At 38.1% G+C, this 19777-nt stretch overlaps 1 protein-coding gene across 1 annotated transcript in view; it reads right to left on the bottom strand.

Annotated features, from left to right (window-relative positions):
- Window positions 1-2199: 2199 nt before the first annotated feature.
- LOC107573027 (NACHT, LRR and PYD domains-containing protein 3-like) overlaps window positions 2200-19777 on the bottom strand; it is a gene marked incomplete at its 5' end in the record, with an annotated part of 25238 nt that continues 7660 nt past the window's right edge. Inside the window, 4 exons of the mRNA XM_016259462.1 lie at window positions 2200-2358; window positions 2724-2902; window positions 16213-16400; window positions 16687-16855. Coding sequence (XP_016114948.1) covers window positions 2357-2358; window positions 2724-2902; window positions 16213-16400; window positions 16687-16855 — 538 coding nt within the window. The remainder of the gene's footprint in view (window positions 2359-2723; window positions 2903-16212; window positions 16401-16686; window positions 16856-19777) is intronic.

Raw genomic sequence — 19777 nt, 5'->3', positions numbered from 1 at the left:
TATCAGTCTTTGCTTTCATCTTTCTCTGTTGAAGTCCATACTGCCAAATATTCATATTTCCACAACAAGATCAACAGCGCTCTAGACACACGTAATCTCTTCAAAACATTAAATTCCTCCTCTGTCCCCCTCCACCACTTCTATAAAAGCTGATGGTTTCGCCACATTCTTCACAGTCAAAACTAGAACAATCAGTAGTCAATTCTCAGCTCCACACACACAGGACCTCAAACCAACCACACCCACTGCTAAAACTCCCATCTTCTCCTTCTGCCCCCTCACTGAGGCAGAAGTATCCAAACTTCTCCTCTCCTGCCATCCTACAACATGCCCTCTGGACCCAATCCCCTCACACCTTCTCCAAGCAATCTCTCCTGCACTCTTACCAGCAATCACACACATCATCAACACATCTCTCCTCGCAGGCACCTTCCCCACTGCATTCAAGCAGGCTTGGGTAACCCCGCTGCTCAAAAAACCTACGTCAAACACTTCTCTTATAGACAGCTACAGACCTGTCTCTCTCCTTCCTTTCATAGCGATAACCCTCGAATTAGTTGTTTTCAACCAGGTATCATTGTTTCTTTCACAGAACAACAAACTGGATGCTAACCAGTCAGGTTTCAGGTGTGGCCATTCAACTGAGACTGCACTATTGTCAGTCACGGAAGCCTTGCGGATTGGTATCCAAAGCACATCAACTGGTCACTGGGGTTCCTCAAGGATCAGTTCTTGGACCCCTCCTCTTCTCCATATACACTACATCACTGGGTCCCATCATACAGGCACATGGCTTCTCCAACCATTGCTATGCTGAAGATTTTTTTTTGTCTGTGTGTTGTTGTTGTCTCTGTGTACTGGAAGCTTATGTCACTAAAACAAATTCCTTGTATGCGCAAGCATACTTGGAAATAAAACTCTTTCTGATTCTGATTCTGATACACAGCTCTATCTCTCATTTCAACCGGATGATCGAACGGTAGCTGCACGGATCTTAGGCTGCCTGGTGTACATCTCGACATGGATGAAAGAACATCACCTACAGCTCAACCTGGCAAAGACTGAGCTTCTTGTCTTCCCTGCCACTCCAAATCTACAGCATGATTTCACCATCTAGGTCCTTCTACAATTACTCCAACTTCAGTCAGATATCTTGGTGTAATCTTTGATGACCAGCTGACCTTCAAAGACTACATTGCAAAGACCGCTCGATCTTGCAGGTTTGCATTGCACAACATCAGAGAGATCAGGCCCTTTCTAACAGAGTATGCTGCACAACTTCTTGTCCAGGCCCTTGTCATTTCTAGGCTGGACTACTGCAATACTCTTCTGGCTGGACTTCCATCAAGCACAATCAAACCTCTACAAATGATTCAGAATGCAGCGGCACGACTGGTCTTCAACGAGCCCAAAAGGGCCCATGTCGCACCTCTCTTTGTCTCCCTGCACTGGCTCCCGGTTGCGGCTCACATCAAGTTCAAGACATTGATGCTTGCATATAGAACAGCCACAGGCTCAGCACCCGCCTACTTCCACTCACTACTATGAATCTGCATCCCCTCCAGAAGTCTGAGATCCACTAGTGAGCGACGCCTCATGGTACCATCACAGAGAGGCACAAAATCACTTTCCAGAACATTCTCGTTCACCGTTCCTGGCTGGTGGAATGATCTTCCCACCCCTATCCGGAATACTGAATCCCTGACACTTTTCAGGCGACAGCTGAAAACTCATCTCTTTCAACGCTACTTTACTTCATCCTAAAAAAAAATATACCTTTTTCTTTATCATTGCTTCCCTTTCTAGCTTGTACTTATGTAAACAATGCCTGAAACTTGGTATTACGAGCACTTCCTGTGTCTGTTTGCCTCTTTAAGAAATCACTTTATGTATTCCCCAATTGTAAGTCGCTTTGGATAAAAGCATCTGCAAAATGACTAAATGTAAATGTATTTGGATTACGATTGTGGATTACCCTTATTAAAGCTGCGTTTGGAACTTCAACCCATGTCTTGGAGCAGTTTGTGACACAAATACACCTTATTTAATTTTCATTGTGTTTTTTTTAGTATTTTATATTATTGTTCAAATAATCCCGGGGGGCAGATTGGACATCTTTGTGGGCTGTATGTTTGACACCCATGATCTACATTGTAGACAATATCTAGTGAATCCAAATTGATTCTGCACTTCCTATAAAACAAGACAGTGAAAGACGACAAACATGACAGTGTGATGCTGTGTGTCTCTGTGTCTTCAGTCTCTGCTGATTGTGTGACTGTGACGTCTCTGTAGTGGCTCTTATTCGCCATCAGCTGATCCTGAGGAAACTGGACTGACGTCTAAATACTGAGAGTCCTACAATAAAACACACAGACAGTCACATATGAGTATGAGACATTACTGCTGTCACATCACATCAGCAGATCCATTTCAGAAAAACACACAGTATATTCATATTACAGCCAGGCATATGAATGAACAACTGATCAGAGATCAGAGATTAATAACAGTGAATGATCAACAACTCTCTCTTTATCATTTACACACATGTGAGATGAAAATATTCATTTATTTATAGATCATCACAGAATTAAACACAGTTTAAAGTACAGAGATTAAAGTGGAGCTGAATTATTTTCTTATATTCTCCAGTTACACACATATGAGGCCTGTTGCAAAAGTTTGGACATTTTAAAAGATTTAAATACTAATATACTCACAATAGTATATTGTCTCCAGTTTATAATGTGGATCATCTTTCAGATCAGAGAGTAACTTCACTCCTGAATATCCTAGTTTATTTCCAGACAGATACAGTTGTCTCAGGTGTGAGGGGTTTGATCTCAGAGTTGAAGCCAAAGCAGCACAACCTTCATCTGTGACACCACAATCACTCAACCTGTAGAGAACAATGACATACTCTTCAGTCTCTCAGATCAGATCAGTTTAGCTGTGAATCCATTAATAAAGAGAAAGTACAAATCAATGTATGATACATCATTGGACTGAGATTTAAAATGTCAAAGAACAAAAAAACATGATCATAAATCATTTAAAGCCTCATTCAAGAAAAATAAATAATATTTATTTATTGCACTTAATATATTAAATATTTATTAATTGTTAGTATTTTTAACCAAACTATCTGTCTTATGAAGACAAATCAGTTTAATCACACTATTCATTACACAGCTGATCTTTATAGTGCTATTTTGATCTGTATTAATATGTATGGAGTACTGGTGTGTGTGTTTCTCCTCCATCACCCAAGGATAGCAAAACCTGAGATCACCTACACTGTGAGATATTATTTATACTTAGTGTAAATTGTGGCAGATAGTACTTACACCTCAATGTATTGCAGTGCTTTACAAAACAGTACGTAATAACATTCTTTATATGATTCTACTCATTATAAACAGATGCACTTAGTGTAAACAGACATTACATTTAAAAGTGTTGCTAATGCAGAAACCAGTTTAACATGAACACAGAAGTCCACACATGAACAAGAAACAAAGCCACATAGTGTTTTACTTTCTGTATCTCTGTATCTTGATTAACAGTTGTCTCATCCAATCAATAGTAAGTATTCCATTCACAAACAATACCTAATTTTTACATTTTGTCTGACTTATTGTGTTTTCAGACGTTTTTGGATGATGTGTTTTTCACTTCACAAATACTTTACAGTGTGTCAAATATAATCTTAGACACAGTGGAATTTTAGCAGCCGTGCTGTCAGTACAGTTTATGAAAATCAAGCCATTCTACTGGAATGTTTTGAATCTATCCAGTCATCTCAAGGCTTTGATTCAATCACTGTTAAGGGAGGCTAAAGGTTTCTGTTGAATGCTTTCCGATCACACATTTCTCTTCTTTTTGGATCTGTTTCATTTAATTATGCCCCGTGTTGACATCCTTTATGCACAGCTTCAAATGTGAGGAATTGACGCAGTAGAGGCACACGGAGTTACAAGAAGTTTTGTGGACTCCATAGGCAAAATGCATGATGATATTCCATCTCTGTGCGCAAAATATAGCACGGATGCTCAGCCTAAACGAAAGTGTGCACCCAATTCACAGCAGATCGCATATGAAGTTTGCGACACTGTAATAGCCAATTCCAAAGAGAGGTTTGATTTCACAGGTCATCTGTCAGCTGCAATCTTATTTGACAACTCGCGTTACTATGAATTTTCAAAAATAAAATAAAAAATCCCTAAAGAGATCTTGAAAAAGGCTGTAGATGCATGCATGATAAATGAACAATGACTCCACACAGAGCTCTCGCTGATTTATGACAATCCAGTCTTCCGTGTGTGTGGAGGTGCAACCACATTTTTCACATTTATAAACAGAAATAATTTGAACGATGTGCTCACAGAAAGTGTACTCCTACTCCTACGTGCACTGATAACAACACCAATGACAACTGCCGAGTCTGAGAGATGTTTCTCCACACTTATACGAACTCAAACATTTCTGCGAAACACAAAGTCCCAGGAAAGACTTAATGCTTTGGTGATGCTTTCAGTAGAAAAATGTTTAACATATCCTCGAATTCAACAAAGCAGCCATCGAAAAAATTGCTAATATGCAACGGCGGGCCCAATTCTTGTACCAATAAATTATAAAATTAGAATGAAAGCATAAATAATTTAGTTTTAACATGCTCATGTGAATAGCCTGTAAATATAGCCTACACAATGTCTATGTTCTAGAAAGGGAAAGAATAGCCAAAGTATGCCTACAAATAAAATGAATAATATCAAGAACAATATTCAATAAATAAACAAAAACGATAAAAAAATTGTTTATGTAAATAGTTTGTTTGTGTTTGTTTTGTTAAATAACCCAGTTCCCTGTGTGCTCATGGATACGACCCAGAAACTGTCCCACCTACATTTTAAATTAATTGTTAATTGTTAACAAATGATCAAATAAACCACAGACAACACCAAACACCAATCAAACCACGTTCATCTGCTTGAAAAAGAAAACATTAAAATATATAAAAATATATGTCCTTTAGAGGAAATATGAATGCGGACGTCACTGTAAAGCACCTGAGCATCAGCACTCACCTTATTTACACAGATTCACAAAATCACCAGCTTTCTATGAAGCAGTTGCACGTTAATCATGGCTTAGCTTTTATAAAGGTTCCTATGAAACACTTTGATATTCCGTATAGAAGCGATTCTGGCTGTTTAAATGGAGAAACCTCAACTCTGAACATTTACTTTCACTTTTATTTGAGACACGAAAAACAATGATGGCGTCACTGCTCACCTGTAGAGCTTAAGGGAGCGTCTTTAAACTCCACACACAGCGGGAAAATGCTTGGGATGTCAAATCATTCGTTCAAATAAGAGGACTGTTAAAGAGAACTGAGGGCAAATAGTTTTTACTTGATCTTTTTCACTCTGTCACAGTAATCCCTCGAGAAAATATCATAAATGCAGGAGTATTATTGCCACAGCTCCACAAACATTTTCTCCATTGTAAAATTCAACCTAGCAGGACTGATACCATTGTCTCTCAAGTTACCCTATTTAAAATGTAATAAGTAGTGTAACTATTTCAATTAGGCTACTTCATTAAAGTAACGTAACTGATTACATTTGATTACTTTTCTAAGATTCTAATGAATGTTTTCAAATGCTAATAATTTTTTAACATTTAAACCAGAGTAGTACAGAACACTGATTACTGTCAGACTTTCAAAATCCTCCATCACTTGAATTAAGATAATACAAATTTTAAAGCGCAACCACCACGAAATCAGACTTTAGCACCTCTTTGTACTTTGAGATCATTCTGAGGGTAAATGCAGATTTAAAATCATAAGAAATAGTTTAGTAACTATGATACTGTTTTTGATTATTGCTGGGAAAAATTCAGAAGTCGGATATTGGTAGGAACATGTCATAGTGTTTCTATGGATATTGCATTTGTAAACATTATACTTTTTTCAGCTTATTTCAGTTAATGTAGGAGGATAGGGTTGGGCAGATTGATCCAAATATTGATAGTATCGATACCAACGTTGGTATTGATATCGGATCGATATTATCCTGACGAGATCCCATACTTTAGTTTAAAGTTCTCTAATCTACGCAACAAGTCCATTGCTCTGGTTTCATCAAAGAGCAGACACGTCTCTGAATACGCCGCTCCTTTCATATCTCATACACACGTTTCTTCTCCCCTGCTCTGCTGTGTTTAGTTGTTCTGTCATCATGTGACTCAATGGCACCAAGCACAAACACTTTCTTCTGCTCTGGATGAGATGACAAAGAAAGAAAAGTGTCATGTGGAGTTATTTTACAGCAGTGAATGAAAACATTGCGAACTGTGATGTGTGCAGAAAGTCTACTGTGGCAACACCGCCAACTTACACAAACACATAAAACAACACAAAAAAGAGAACATTGGTCATAATAGACCAAAAAAGAGACACTATTGGATTCCCATATTTTGGCTACATAGGCAAGATATGCTTTAGGCTAGACTTAATTATTTTGCTATTTCACCTATAGGTGATACCCCAAGAGCTATGGATATTACAAGGAGCCTTTCTGAAATGATTGCAAAGGACCTGCAACCTCTCTCTGTGGTCGAAGATGAGGGTTTTAGGATTTTTTTCTGGACACTCGGTCCACGTTACAGGATTCCAAGTAGGAAACATTTAATGGAAGAGAAAACACCAACAATGTATGTAGAGTGTGGTTCAAAAGTGAACAAAATCTCTAGATGGTGCAAACAGTGCTGTACTTAGAACAGACATGCGGACATCAAGAGCCACAGAGGCTTATTTAACTGTCTCATGCATATTATTGATGAGAACTGGTAAATGCAAGCCTATGTCCTAGAAACCTGTAGTTTTTCAGGACAACACAGTTCTGACAACATTTGCTCACAATTAAAAAGAGTCACTGATGAATGGGGCATAACAGACAATGGTGCCAATATGGTTGCTGCTGTGTGCAAAGCAGGTTTGGCATATTATCCGCGTTTTGCACTCACCATAAATGTGGTAGTAAAAGACATTAAATCTCTCCCAGATCTTCTTGACATCCAGCAGAGATGCAGTGCTATTGTAGCTTTCTTTCACCACAGCACAAGAGCAGCAGAGAGGCTCAAAGAAGTTCAGAAACAACTAAAGTCTCCAGAACACAAACTGATACAATCAGCTGAAACAAGGTGGAACTCTGTGTTTTATATGTTTGAGAGACTATTTGTGACCCTGGACCACAAAACCTCTTAAGTCTTAAGTGTCAATTATTTTCGAAATTGAGATCTATACATCATCTGAAAGCTAAATAAATAAGCTTTCCATTAATGTATTGTTTATTAGGATAGGACAATATTTTGGAATCTGAGGGTGCAAAAAATAAAAATATTGAGAGAATCACCTTTAAAATTGTTCAAATTAAGTCTTTAGCAATGCATATTACTAATAAAAAATGAAGTTTTGATATATTTACGGTAGGAAATTTATGGAACATGATCTTTACTTAATATTCAAATGATTTTTGGCATAAAAGAAAAATCGATCATTTTGACCCATACAATACATTTTTGGCTGTTGCTACAAACATACCCGTGCAACTTAAGACTGGTTTTGTGCTCCAGGGTCACATTTGAGCAGAAAGAAGCCATTACTACAGTCCTCTGTTTTCTTGGAAAGACCTCACAGTGCTTAAGTGAGGAAGACTGGTCAAATGAGACCATTTGAAGAAGTAATGAGAGATATCAACTGAAAAACATGATTCAGTTTCAAAAGTGATTCCCCTGGTGTCACTACTTCAAATGCATCTTATCAGTGCCAAGGTAGCTGCTGAGCTGTAAGCACAATGCCAATGTCATTGGAGAGGTATTGAAATAATTTATGGTCTTGCTGTAAGAACCTACCTGGACATAAGATTTAAAAACCCTGGGTTCGGCAACATGGCAAATGTTGAACCTGTGAAAGGGTGACTCATCACTGAAATTCAGTCAATGAACCAGACCTCAGACACAGGGCCGTAAGGGGTCATATGATGCGATTTAAATTTTTCTTTTCTCTTTGGAGTGTTACAAGCTCTTGGTGCATAAAGAAGATCTGTAAAGTTGCAAAGACTAAAGTTTCAAATCCAAAGAGATATTCTTTATAAAAGTTAAGAGTCAACCACGCCTACCTAAAACGCCTCATTCTAAAACGCCCCACATATCTACCTCACTATGTGGGAAGATTTGCATAACGCTGCCCAAATGTTCATGCAAAGAAAGAAGGTGTAACTTTTATTCTCGCCGGCTGCCGCTTACTCAAGCCTGCCGTGTGTGACGCTGTGTTTCGTTGTGAAAGAAAAACTACTTTGTTTGGTCTTCCAAAAGAGAACCCGACTAGAAATCAGTGGTTAAGTTGCATTTACAACACTGTTGAGCCATCCTACTTTTAAAATCACTTGCTATGACAACTAATTATAAGTTAAGTATCACGAAATTCTGGCAAAACTTTAGAAAACATAATTGAAAGAAAAATTGGACGTTTCATATCATAATAAAATAAATTACACAATTGTGGTCTCCGGTCTGAAAAAATGCGGCTCAAATGTGCCATTAATGTACCGACACAAAAATATATAGTGCATTTTATACAAATATAACTGATGTAAATGACAAAAACAGTTTAAGGCTGATGTCTCTGTTCATTTTCACAGAAGCAAAGCAGCAGATGTTATAAATAAAAACAGTTAACAATGTTATTGAATGTAATATATTAAAAAAACGTTATTGCACGACATAGGCCTATATGGGCCATAAGCTACACAGACAAAACATTCGGAGATGCGTTTATGCATTTTTTTTTCTATTTTATGCATTAGTAGTAAATCAAGACTTCGCAAGTTCTCTTGTAAAATAAAATAATCAAAAAAACAAGAACATGGAACAAACTGTGTACAGAAAGCGAGTAAAGAACTCTCAACATTAGGCTACTAAAAAGGTCAGTATAATCTCGCAAAAACTGCCGTTAATAAAAAATCTGACTACACTGCACAATTAATCTCTTACACTGCATCTTTGTTGTTTATGATGAAGTGCTTGCACATACACCACTTTTATTATTATTGCAGCTTAGATGTTCAAATAGCTGCAGTACTCCAACTTTGCCACAAGGAAAAGTGTGTACACCTGCGCAGACCCTGACGTGGCAGTAAGTACTTTTCCACGTCAAAGACAGTTTTTATAAATATGAACGTTGCCGTGGATTTTAGCGTACGCACACTCTAAGATCAAATCTGTGCATTAGCACATTTTATAAATGAGGCCCCTTGTGCTTAAACGTTCAAATACACAAAGTTATGTGTCAAAATGTCTGTTTTATTTGTGTCTTAAATGAACGTTAATAGTTAAAGATAAAGCATGTGTAGAGTTAGGCTATATGAGATCCTGGATTATGAGATCTTAAAAGGATAATTCAAAATAATTCAAAAATGAAGATACTGTCATCCTATACTTATCCTGAAATTGTTCTAAACCTCTATGAATTTCTTTGTTCTCCTCAACATAAAAGAAGATATTTTGAAAAAATTATCGTAACCAGTTTCTGGTTCCCAATGACTCCAATAGTGTTTTTTTTTTTCAATACTATGGAAGTCATGGGGGGCCCAGAAACTGTCTTATTACCAGTATTGTTCCAAATATATTATTTTTGTGTTCAGTAGCAGAAGGAATCTCATAAAGGTTTAGAATTTTCATTTTTGGGTGAACTATTCCTCTAAAGCAGCCTCATATAGCTGCTGTTGCCATTTGTGTCAATAATGTAAATCAAACATCAGAAAGAAAATCACTTACTGTCCTTGACTGAATCACTTTTGTAAAATAAATAAGAATTAATGTATATTGAATATATACAGTGAAGACTATTCAGTTTATTTGTACATTTTCTTTATACAATATAATATTTATTATTCAGTGCTTTAGGTTTTTCAAGTAGGTCGATTTTTTTTATCATCTTTGTTCTGTTGTAGCCTAGATTGTGACTGTTTACCTGTCTTCAGTACGCTTATTTTTACTTTTACTAGGCTAGTATTATTATTATTATTTTTTTGTGATAGGCTATTGAAATTGGTAACAAAAATAATAAAATTTCAGTGCATCAAGAATTTTGATATGGGATAAAAATCCTGTTTAAAGCTTTATATGAATATAATTATTGTGATGCGGGGCCCTGCAGTAAATCATAGCCCCAGGGCCCAGTGCGGTCTTAATGCGGTCCTGGTCCCAATGTGCATACTATCCACCATATCTGCACTAAATAGTATTGGGAATGAATAATATCACATACAATTTAGGATGGATAGTATGCACATTGGGACGCAGGCACTAACTCCTCTTGATCACTGGAGGTCATGTGTAATACACTACAGCCACTAAAACACGAACACCAGTGATGCTGAGAGCAAGTTCATTTGCTGTAAAGAAATACATTTTCATTTACTAGAAACATTTAAAAACATTGGTGTCAATATTGATATAGAGACTTTTGATTACAGATGTTTGCATTTTGGCAAAAAGGAGCACAGATATTGTTGTGATTTCTTCTGAAAACTCAAGAAGAGAAACGTGAGATTATATGTCGTTTTACATTTCTTTTCAGGTGAAATATTTGAGAAACAAGAGATTTCAGCTGAAGTTTAATCTCCATTTAGGAGAGACAGTTGAGTTATTAAGGAGATTTTTATGTGAGCATATTTACTTTGTGTTCTGTTTATATCTAAGCAGATTAAACATTAATTATTCAAACATCATAAGCTATCCCAGGTGAAAAAATGTAGGCTACACTTTCATAATGTAGGCTACTTAAAGTGCTCTTTTTTTCGCGCACTAATTTTGTACTTAATATACCTACTAAAAATTATTCTTTAGCACTTCTCAAGATAAACTTAAGATCATCTAAGTGTAGGTTACTCAACTGTGCTATTTTGGAACACCATGAATATGAACTAAAATTAGCTTTTAACATACTATATCTGTATTAAATGTATTTAGTCACCACTTGTAGTGCACTTGAGTGTACTAGGGTATGAAAGATAGGTTCAATTTAGTTCATATTCATGCTGTCTCAAAATAGCACAGTTGAGTACAAGATGATCTCAAGTTTATCTTAAGTACTAAATCATAATTTTTAGTATATTAAATACAAAATTAGTGCATGAAAATAGAGCACTTTAAGTATATTATGGAAGTGCACTTTTTTTCACATGGGTAATAGTGCTGGTTTTTTTTTTTCAGCTTAAGACGACACGTGAATATAGAGCCAGATTTTTGTTTATGTGAAATATAGCTAGCAGATAACACAACGTCTCAGGTTACTTATGTAACCATGGTTCCCTGAGTAGGGAACGAGACACTGCGTCCTCTAGGGGTCGCTATGGGGAACGCTCGTCGTGACCCGTGTCTGAAGCATACATTGAATAAACACCAACTTGTTGGCCGCTGACAGCCAGGACGTCACTACCGGTGCGACTATAGTATAAATAGGCGCCGGGAGCACACATCATTCACTTCTTCGTCCGAAGCTTGCGTCCGCAGCATGGCAAGAAACCTAGAGGATGCAGTGTCTCGTTCCCTACTCAGGGAACCATGGTTACATAAGTAACCTGAGATGCCAAAGGCCTAGGCTACATACCCCAAAATACTTACCTGTTAGGGCCAGACTCCTGGGCCTGGGGTAGAGCTCAAGGCTTGGAATCAGAAATAGATTCTGGGGGAATACGACCAAGAGCCTAGAATCATATAAGTCTTGGCCTGTCACACAGGTGCTACCACACGTTCTCTTTGTATGTGCTGAAGGAACTGTTTCAACAGACCCCTAGTAGCAACACCCTGTTAAAGTAGGTATCCAGAGGATACATAGGAGGAGTGGTGCCCAAGGCGGAACCGGGGTTTTAAACCACTCAGAAAGAGTACGAAGTTGTTGCGCGTAGCTCTTACCGTACAGGATTTTAGAAAACTGGGCAAAGCATAACGTGCACACTTACCACTTATAGGATTTTAGAAAACTGGGCAAAGCATAACGTGCACACTTACCACTTATGTGGATTTTAGAAAGTGGGCAAAGTGTAACGTGCACACTTACCAGCTATGTTGATTTTAGAAAGTGGGCAAAGCATAACGTGCACACACTTGAAATACCGTTCTAGGGGTTCTCGTGGCACCCTGAAAGAGCAGCCCATAGATAGAAATAGCGCATCCCCAAAAAACGCTATGTCTACGGCTATAATGCTGGAGTGGCTAGCAGTAAATCTGTAGCTGAGGGAGCAAACATCCAGCTCTCAATCGAGAGGGAGCTCAACCTACAGCATGTTCCAATGGTGGAACAGCTAGCAGTTATTTAGCTGAGGGAGCAACACACCCAGTTCTCAATTCGAGAAGGGGGCTCGACCTGCAGCATGTTCCAAAGCTGGAACAGCTAGCAATAATTTACTTAGCTGTGGGAGCAACACACCTAGTTCTCAGTCGAGAAGGGGGTTCAACCTACAGCATGTTCCAATGCTGGAACAGCTAGCAATAGTTTACCTTGGCTGAGGGAGCACAAAACCAGCTCTCAACGAGAGGGGGCTCGACCTGCAGCATGATTGTAAAATCAGAAGGGTAAGCATACTGCAAGCTAGCCAAACACTCAGCACATCAGGGAGGTAGAGGAAGGGCCTAATTCACCTGATGCTGCTGGTTCCAGGTGCTCTGGAGAAACAGAGAACTCAATCTTCTCATGTGAGAGGAGAACTCCGAATTCAGAGGAATAACGTAGCTCATTCCAGGTAACACTTTGATAAAGGGGAGCACTGCTCAATACTACCACGAGGACAGCCCATGGAGCGAGGAATCCAACTCCTCAGAGAGGATTAACGCTCGAAAGAAAACACCATACTCACAATAACCCTCAAAGGTGAGGGGAGCGATGCTTCCAGAGTGTGTCGACAGAGACACACTAGTTGAGTGGAGCCCAAGGTACCGGGGTCTAACCAACTCAGAGAAAGGGAACGAGATCAAAAATGCATAACCCTTACCATACAGGATTTTAGAAAAGTGGGCAAAGCATAACGTGCACACTTACCAGCTATGTGGATTTTAGAAAGTGTGCAAAGCATAACGTGCACACTTACTACTTATGTGGATTTGTAGAAAAGTGTGCAAAGCTTAATGTGTGCACTTACCATAGTATTTGGATTTTTAGAGTTTTCCGAGCATCTGTACAGAAGTACTGGGCCAAACGGGAGAGGCAAGCTCAAATACAACCCTCAAAGGTGAGGGGAGCACCGCCCGAGACAGCATTTACACAGGAAGGTTCTCGTAATGCCACCTATACCTCCCGCTCGATGCCAGTCAATGAAGACGAAGAAGAGAATGATGTGTGCTCCCGGCGCCTATTTATACTATAGTCGCACGGGTAGTGACGTCATGGCTGTCGCCGGCCAACGAGTTGGTGTTTTTTCAATGTATGCTTCAGACACGGGTCACGACGAGGCGTTCCCCATAGCGAACCCTAGAGGACGCAGTTCGAAGTTCCCATGAAAGGGAACTAAAGTTATATTCCTATATTCTCTTTTGAGTAGCCAAAAAATCCAAAGAAAACATCTTTAAAACAGGAAGAAAAGTCACTTACAAAATGAGATTAGATGAACATGAATAAATCTGACCAAAATGTGTCTGTGTGGGTAGAAAACAAGTCAATGAATCTTCCTCAGAAGAGACAAAAATAGCAACTCACTTCAATGTCTGACTTGTATAATAATTACATCCATAAGCTTTTTGTGAAATTTGGAGTAACTCATTAATCTGTTTTTGACCTCTTCATATTTAAGGAGAGAATATAGTTTCCAAAGTCAGACATCGCTTGTTATGGTTTTCAATGGTGTAGAATTTAGTAGAGACACTATGACATGATCCTACCAATATCAGACACTACTAAATTGTTCCTAACAATAATTTTGATCAAACAATGAAATGTCTGTTGACTGCTGTTATGTCCCCATCAATGCCAAAATCAAACCTACACCCTTTGATCATCAGCATGGATTTTAGCCGATAATTCCAGCAATCGACTATCGGTGCTGACTAATAATCATAACTGATCAATCAGTCGACCTCTATTATTCATTGCTGTTGAAACAGAAATCCAGCAATACATCCAAGATATTTCATCCTCAAAGAACTTTAAGATGATAAACCTGTGCCAGCGTTTTCATTTTATTTTGATAAATTTTAAGTCTATATTCTGTATTTCATTTATAATTAATATTTTGCTTTCATTATCATTTTATTTAAATAGGTACTTTTACACTTGCCATGTATTTATATGTTTTGATATCTTGGCAATAAAAAAAAAGAAAACTATTTTTTGGGTGACGCTCAATATCGCTGAAGCTCATTTAAAAACAAGACTTTAAATCAAGATATGGCAGGGCACACATGTCTCTAGACGATATCAAGTGGAAGCCCCTCTTCTCGAGATGGCACATATTTTAATAAAAATAAACACATACATGCAAAGGTTACACACTGAAATATTAGACTAGATTAAGTACAAGAAAATGTACAAGCGATAAGTTGTATATTTCTGAATTTCAAAATACACATTTATGATGTAAGCCCATCACTGAAAATAATACATTGATTTTCCTTGGTTTTCAGTGGTGTATAAACATATAAACTATTTTCTTAATGTCCTTTGGATAAAAAACCTTGACACCCCATAACTACTACATTGTTTAATAAATGTGTGACAATCTCTGTCTTGTGTGGGGTTTTCCTCCTGAGTGATTGTTCTCTGGTAGTTTCTTTGAGGACGCCTGTTGTTGACTTCCTTTTGGGCCTTTTAAAAGAAGCGAGATGAATGACCACGAGAGAGCTGATTTTGTTTGGTTTCCTTTAAGCTTGTTTCTTTTGTACATCCAACACTGCTACACACATTACACTTCCATGCATTAATTTAACTTTATTTACGTCACTGATTCCTGACCGTTACATTCTATGCTGTTTTTTGTTGTTGTTATTGTTTGATTTTGAGAACACATTTTGTATTCTATTTCTGGCTCACTCGTGTCCCTGTTTTTGTTATGTCTCTTTTGAGGCACGGGGCGTAACAAATGGGGACTTGTCGAAAGCAGGATCCAATCAGCGCGAGGGTGATTTGGAAATATTTGATCATTTTTGTCGTTTCATCGTATTTTGTGGATTCTTTTGAACATGTTTGGAAATTAATGTTAGGTGACGACGTTTTGAGGGAAATCCAGTTTGAATAAATTGAATAATTTGACGTCACAATAAGACATCCTGCAGTGAAAGACTCTCAAGACGTGTTTTTGTTTTTTTGCAGAATTACATAGTGTCACCTCGAACATCATTAAAACAATTACGATATTATAGATGATAAATATTGCGCACTCCTAGCTCAACATACACCCTTCCAAGTCAAATGTTTAAAATCACAAGCTGACACACAAGCATCAGTTACAACGCAGCTATCAGCACTTAGGTCCTGCTCGAGATTCTGCTGCTGCTTGATCCATTACACGTGTGTGTTAGTGCCCCAAGGCATGACATGTAACAATGCAAATGAGCGCAAAAAAAATAAAATGCAATTCGTTCCAGTTTAAAATAAAATATTGTAGAGAATTTTCACACCTGCCATTGCTAACTCTGACTATATAAGCCCTGTGTTTCACTCTCTGTGATGCTGTGTGTCTCTGTCTTCAGTCTCTGTTGATTGTGTGACTGTGACGTCTCTGCAGCGGCTCTTATTCACCATCAGCTGATCCTGAGAGAACTGGACTGACGTCTAAAAACTGAGAGTCCTACAATAAACACACAGACAGTCACATATGAGTATGAGACATTACTGCTGTCACATCACATCAGCAGATCCAGTTCAGAAAAAACACGGTATATTCATATTACAGCCAGAGATATGAATGAACAACTGATCATAGATTAATAACAGTGAATGATCAACAACTCTCTCTTGATCATTTACACCCTGCGACACTGGAAGAGATAAAAATATTCATATATTCATAGATCATCACAGAATTAAACACAGTTTAAAGTACAGAGATTAAAGTGGAGCTGAATTATTATTATCTTATATTCAATTACACACATATGAGGCATGTTGCTAAACTTTGGCCACTTTAAAATATTTAAATAATAATATACTCACAATAGAATATTATCTCCAGTTTATAATGTGGATCATCTTTCAAATCAGAGAGTAACTTCACTCCTGATTTTCCTAGATTATTCACAGACAGATCCAGTTGTCTCAGGTGTGAGGGGTTTGATCTCAGAGCTGAAGCCAGAGCAGCACAACCTTCATCTGTGACGCCACAATCATACAAAACACAGTATATTCATATTACAGCCAGAGATATGAATGAACAACTGATCATAGATTAATAACAGTGAATGATCAACAACTCTCTCTTCATCATTTACACACAGAGACTCTGGAAGAGATGAAAATATTCATAAATTTCATAGATCATCACAGAATTAAACAGTTTAAAGAACAGAGACTAAAGTGGAGCTGAATTATTATGATCTTATATTCAATTACACACATATGAGGCATGTTGCTAAACTTTGGCCACTTTAAAATATTTAAATAATAATATACTCACAATAGAATATTATCTCCAGTTTATAATGTGGATCATCTTTCAAATCAGAGAGTAACTTCACTCCTGATTTTCCTAGATTATTCACAGACAGATCCAGTTGTCTCAGGTGTGAGGGGTTTGATCTCAGAGCTGAAGCCAGAGCAGCACAACCTTCATCTGTGACGCCACAATCATACAACCTGTAGAGAACAATGACAGAATGTGAATTGTAGTTGAAGTGTCTGTAGTTTGTTATTGACTCTGGTCTCAGAGCAGGAGAGATGAGATATAATGACAAGCATTGCCACAAACTGCGGCTGATAGAATGAGATTTATGCATGTTGATGCTCAATGGTGCTGTTTGAAACTGTCATGTGCTTCAGGTAGGGATGCAACGATTAACCGATTTCACTATTAACCGTGCTTTAAATCGTCACGGTTATTAAATCGTAAAGGTTCTGCAACACCGTGTTTCTGTTGCACGGAACGGAACTGTTGCAACTTGTGCAAAATGAAAAAGTTTGGTGCGCCAGTTTAAAGTTTCCGACTACCGAGCTTATCAGAGACACGGAGGCTATTACGCACACACACTGGATTAACTATGGCAGAGGCACCTAGCAGCGAAACTGTGTTTCCTCCAAAGAAGCGCCTGAAGTCAGCAGTTTGGGATTATTTTGGGTACACAAAGCATGCCGACATTTGGTTCAAGGCTATTCTCAAAGCTGGAAACGGAAACGTGAACTTCAAAAGAAGCAGGCAGAATTGAACATCCCTGAGCATTCACTGATACATGATGTGGTCACCAGATGGGGATCCACATTTGAAATGATTTCCAGGTTCTTGGAGCAGCAGCAGGCCATCTGCAGGGTGCTAGCAGCAGACAGAAGCACCTGGCATCTTATGCCTAAAGACACTGACATCACTGTCCTGGAGGAACTACGACAACTTCTTTGTCCTCTCCATGATTTCACTGATGTCCTGGCCTCAGAGAAACAAGTCACATTTTCCTCCCTGAAGTCAGTCTTGGAGCACATTAACAATGAGATTCTTCAAGATCAAGAGGAAGACTGTGCTCTCACTAAACAAATGAAATGTGTAATAAGAGAAGACCTGTTAATGCAGCTGAGATATACAGAGGAAATGAAGAATGTTCTGAACATATCCAGTTTTGTGGATCCCAGGTTCAAAGGAAGCTTTGCTGAGAATCTGGATGACACAGTCAAGGCATGCAGTGATGAAGCAATGGCACTTGCATCACATCCGAACACAGAAGATCCTCCAGCAGCAACCACACAGAGCACCTCATCTACCACCACCAAAAGGAATGAGAAGAGCCTGTCTGGGCTGTTACAGCAAATCACCAGCGCAAGGAAGAACAGGTCACAAGCTTCAGGAGGACATGCAATGCCATCAATCCAAGAAAAACTTGACTCAGAGGTAAAACTATACTTGTCCCTTCCTGCAATCAGAGCTGATTCTGATCCACTGGCTTGGTGGAAGGCACATGTGGAAGAAATGCCAATGCTTTCAAAAGTGGCCAGAAAGTACCTCTGTATCCCTGCAACAAGTGTGCCCTCGGACAGGGTGTTTAGTGCAAGTGGCCATATCCTGTCTCCTCATCGGTCAAGACTGAGCACTGAGAATGTGAACATGCTTACATATCTGCACTATAATATGAACTGAAAGGACTGGAAATAAGTGTGCAATTTGTAAAAAGGCCCTGATGTAGGTGGGTCCTGCAGCCTTTGACTCCTTGTTTTGTTCCAAAAGGATATGCATAGCTAGCTCATATTCAATTCCAGAGATGTGGACCTTGTTTCTTTTTATTTAGTTTCACTGTACTGTATTATCAGTGGTGGACAGTAACGGAGTAGCTTTACTTCGTTACTGTACTTAAGTACATTTTTCAAGTATCTGTACTTTACTGGAGTCGTTTTATTTTGAGTAACTTTTACTTTTACTTCACTACATTCCAAAGCATAAGATCGTCCTTTTAATTCACTACATTTCATAAAACATATCGTTACTCCTTATAATATATCACGTGCTCCGAGACGCAGAAGCGGTGTCTGATTCATGAACAAACTGATTCTTTTCAATTAACCTTTTAAATCGGTTCGCTAATCGCACCAAATGATTCATTCACAAATTAGAATGAACCGATTGCAGTTGTTCTTGAGTCAATAACTCACTGATTCAAATGATCCATTTAGTGCGAGTCTCCATGAACTGAATTCACAAGTAAGAACCGGGAGATCTTGTGAGCCCGTGCGTCTGATGCTGCTAAAAGTAAGTTACTAATGTCAAATTTTAGGTTTAATTATTGTAACTGAAAATCATATTCAGGTCAAAACTGTTAGTTGTTTGTGAACTAAATCTGCTGTAAAGGGTGATCTATTTAAGCCCAATGAAATGATTGAATGCAGACACATCAACATCTGTGTCTCTATTGTAGGTTAAAAAAAAAACCAGAAACGTTAAAATAACACAGACTGAATAAAATAATTAATGCGCGTTCATATTCCCCAGTGCTGTAACGTTAACAGTTTTATTAAAATGCTACGCATTTAGCCCTATGTGATGTCTGTTTTTATATTGTTTATCAACAGTATAAATTGTTATATTGTTTGGATTAACTAGCGGAGTAGACAGATATGAATGTTTATTCATAACCATACTGAAAATAAGTAAATATTGTTAGCTGATGCTAACTGTCTAGCTAACAAGCTTGCTGGTGCCAAGTTGAGGTAATTTTTAGATATAAAGTCCAAATATTTTTATTCAACCACCAATATAGATTACATCTGAGGGAAAGAAAGGATGTGATGTTCAGAACATGGTAACTACAGTAATTATCAAAGTGGGAAGTGATGGCCTCTGGGGGCATTTGGCCAGGTGTGTTTCTACACCACAGACAAGGTTTGAGAAGAAAAAAAATAATTATGAAAATATAATTATATTTTCCTTAAAATGTTCTTCCTAACTTCAGGCCTTATTCTCATGTCATATACGTATAACTGTGATGTTCTGCAAAACAACAAGCTTTAAAACACTTTTTTTCTTTCTGGTGAACATCAGATTAACAGTCAAATCTGTTTTCTCTCAGGTACATCGCAGTGTAA

The sequence above is a fragment of the Sinocyclocheilus grahami genome, unplaced genomic scaffold, assembly GCF_001515645.1.
Source record: "Sinocyclocheilus grahami isolate Dianchi unplaced genomic scaffold, SAMN03320097.WGS_v1.1 scaffold1852.1, whole genome shotgun sequence".
In the NCBI taxonomy this organism is placed as follows: Eukaryota; Metazoa; Chordata; class Actinopteri; order Cypriniformes; family Cyprinidae; genus Sinocyclocheilus; species Sinocyclocheilus grahami.
This window is presented reverse-complemented; position numbering and strand designations above follow the sequence as displayed.